At 42.2% G+C, this 3350-nt stretch overlaps 1 protein-coding gene across 1 annotated transcript in view; it reads right to left on the reverse strand.

The window, feature by feature from the left end:
* Window positions 1–1474, reverse strand: part of tfe3 (transcription factor binding to IGHM enhancer 3) — a 12394-nt gene extending 10920 nt beyond the window's left edge. Inside the window, 1 exon segment of the mRNA XM_015397895.1 lies at window positions 1066–1474. Coding sequence (XP_015253381.1) covers window positions 1066–1202 — 137 coding nt within the window. The 5' untranslated portion in view covers window positions 1203–1474.
* Window positions 1475–3350: the final 1876 nt, after the last annotated feature.

Consider the following 3350-nt stretch of genomic DNA (forward strand, 5'->3'; position numbering starts at 1 on the left):
AGAACATTTACATCTACATGTTTAAACCAGAATGATTGACATTTAAATACAACTTTAATGGGATGTTCTGGTCACCTCAGCTCAGTGGAACCACAGCAGAAGGTTCCACTGGACTGGACCCAGAACCAGCTGGTTTAAAGGGTGTCAGGTTCTGATTCTAACCGCTTCTGGAAGGCCTTCAAAGCTGGTAGGACAGGAGGGATGAAGAGCTCAGTCACTTCCCACCGGTCCCTCTGATCCACACCCTGGACCCCCCCACCCCACAGTCTGCTTGTTTGTTTCTACTTTTGCTTTCTGTCTCTGTTCCCAGAAAGCTGAACAGATCCAGTCTTGTTGGAACCGTGACTCATCCCCCCCCCAGCTTCCCACAGCTGTATCCAAAACAAGCCTCACATCCGTTTCCCACATCACGCCATAATCCACCAATCAGGGCCCGCTTCCCAGGGAGGACAGGCAACCGCTTCACAGCTCCAGAACATCTGAGGTGGCGTCAAAGCAAAAGCCATGAAGGCTGTGCTTCTGAGGAGGAAGAGGAGGAGGAGGAAAAAAGAGGAAGAGGGGATGAAGATGGAGCAGTTGGCTGCTCCCCCCTGGGAAAGGAAAGAGGGAGATTAGTGCTTGATGAGTCATGCAGAGGGAGGTTCAGGGGTCAAAAGTCAAAAAGAAAAACAACAACAACCTGCCATCATCATCTTCATCAGTGTGCAGCTTCAGCATTCCAGTCTGGCAAATATTAACCTTAACCCCTGTCCTGCCCTCCACTGCTCCTTCACACCAAACTCCATTCAGAAAACCGCGTATTTAAGCTTCACTTTAATCATCCTCCCATGAGATCATTTAAACCTTAAACTAAATAAACACGGTTTTATAACAACAGTTCCAAAACAGAAAAACCGAGTAACGCCAAGCCGAACCTATCAGAAGCGAACCTTTATCTGAAAAATTATGTCGGTTTGGTTTGGTGCAAATCCATTATTACCAAAAACTGTTGAATAAGCGAAAATGTACTGTTTTCCTAAAGGAGTTCTGTAAAGGCACAGATAACGGAAACACTTCCGGACTTACTGGACCAAGTTAAGAGTTTCGGCGGAGTCCAGGATCACGAACACGGTGTGAGGAACCGAGGCCTCCTGGTGGTCCGGTTCGGTTCGGCCCCGGTTCTGATCTACGGTCCGGATCTGATCCGAGCCGACGTCTGACATTTCTCCCGAGGAGCGATGAGCGGAGAGGGGAGATGTTCAGACGGAGAACCGGCGATCAAATCTGGAGCTCCGGAGGAGGGGGGGCGGGGGGATGAGCAGCTCCGATGAAGCCCTGCTGGGAGCTGCTGAGGCTGCCGAACCGAACCGAGCCGAACCGAACCGAACAGGCAGAGCTCTGTGCGCAGAGATAAAACACACAGATCAAACAGGCACATTCCAGAGCTGCTGATCCAGATCCAGACATTCCTGACTGGTCCAGGATTTCTTCCTCATGTCTTCCTTTGGCCTCAGCCCCCCTTCCGATAAATATTAAAAACAGAAGAAGACATTTAACATTTAGATTATAATAAATAAAAGGTCAAAAAACTAAATCAGGACACATCTGAAAATCTGCTCCTGTTCCTTTAAATCTGATTTTTATATTTTACTTTCATATTTTTTTATTTTTATTAGGAAAACTTAATACAATGTTTACCTTTAGGAACTTCTCTGCCTATAATGACTGATTCAGTTTTCTTTCTGTTCATAAAATCAAACTTTTATGTCTTTGAATGATTGAAAAAACAGTTTGTTTCCACATTAAACCAATAATCTGTTCTACTTTTAGTATTTCTATGTCTGTGGGGCGGGGCTTGATGTTCTGATGGAGCTCTGCTGAACCAATGACATGTAGTTTTTTTCTGCCACCAGCCAATAGGATAGAGCGGAACTTTTGTCTCAGCCAATCGGCTGCGCGGCTGAGGCTTGATGTCCGCCATGTTGTTAGTTTTGTATGAGGGGGAATTCCCTGCCAACGTCATCCTCCTCAGCACTGATTGGTTGGGATGAGACTTGCTGCGCTTCGACCAATCAGAGGCCCGATACAGGCTTTTTTTTTCTTTTTTTTTTTAAAGCTTCATTAGAGAATTTTTTGTAATACAAGAAATAAGTACAATTTCCAAAGAAAAATCGCCTGGAATTTGATCAAAAATAGTAATAATAAATAAAATATAACTGATTAAACATAAAAATAGTAAAATTATTGAATAAAGCTAGACATAAGAGCATATAAATGGATTACATAAATATTTTGAATTTAGAGCATAGAGATAAAGTTTTAAAGTTTTTTTTTTCTGTTATTGGAAGAGGATAGTGTGGAAAAATACATTGTGGCTTCCTTTAAAAAAGACATACATGAGGGTTTGGTCAGGATAATTTTACATTTATGGATATAAAACTTGGCCAACGGAAGCAAACTATTACATAAAAAGAAAAAATATATGAGGTAATCTAAACGGAGAAGCGGATCGTTGTGACTGAGCCAATGAGAAGCTGATGGGGTCTGCATTCAGGACCTCTGGAGGTCTCTCACATCCAAACAGATAAACAGCCTGTGGGAAACATCTGGATCATCTGCTGAGGTGAAGTTCCTGCTGAGAACAAACCGCTTATATAAAGCTGGTGGAGACATCATTTGTTTACTGTCTGGCTCAATCCTCTGCTGCCAAAATACAAACAATCATCTTCCAGCTTTCTGCTGCTCATGCAGCACCTCTGCACCCCTGCATGTTTATAGGTCTGTGTGTCAATGACAGGCAAAACAAACCAAATACAGATAAATCCCAGTCTGGTGGATCCTTCTACCACTAAGTGTTTGTATAGTTTCCTAGCTCATATTTAGTTCCAGATTTAGTTTATTCCATTTAGATGTATTTTTTCTAATAGGTTTAAACTTCAGTTAATCTGTCTGACTGGTTTAACTCACACTTGTTATTTTCTCTGAGGTTCAAATGCAGATCAGCCTTAGATGGAAGCTAGGAACATACCACTGTCCCAAAGAACTGAGGGGGGGATTTTGTTTATATTGACCTTAGTTATTTTGTCACCTTAAGTTAAAGAGTTGTTTTATTTGTTTAATATGTTTTAGTTTTGTTTGGGAGGGCCAGTAACACATTGGTGGAAAATGAGGGAATTAGGCAACTTTTTCCATCCCTGACGGGTCCTTGGTGATGCTGTTTTATTAATGGAAAAGCAAAAGATGATTAAAAAAAGACATGGCTATGGATTGATGCTAACATCATGATTCATGCAGCTATTATTTCATCCAAATGAAAAATGGAGAACAGATAAGCAGATCATGGCTTGTCTACAGTGAAAAGAAGGACTGGG

This window comes from Cyprinodon variegatus, unplaced genomic scaffold (genome assembly GCF_000732505.1).
Source record: "Cyprinodon variegatus isolate N-32 unplaced genomic scaffold, C_variegatus-1.0 Scaffold28, whole genome shotgun sequence".
NCBI lineage: Eukaryota > Metazoa > Chordata > Actinopteri > Cyprinodontiformes > Cyprinodontidae > Cyprinodon > Cyprinodon variegatus.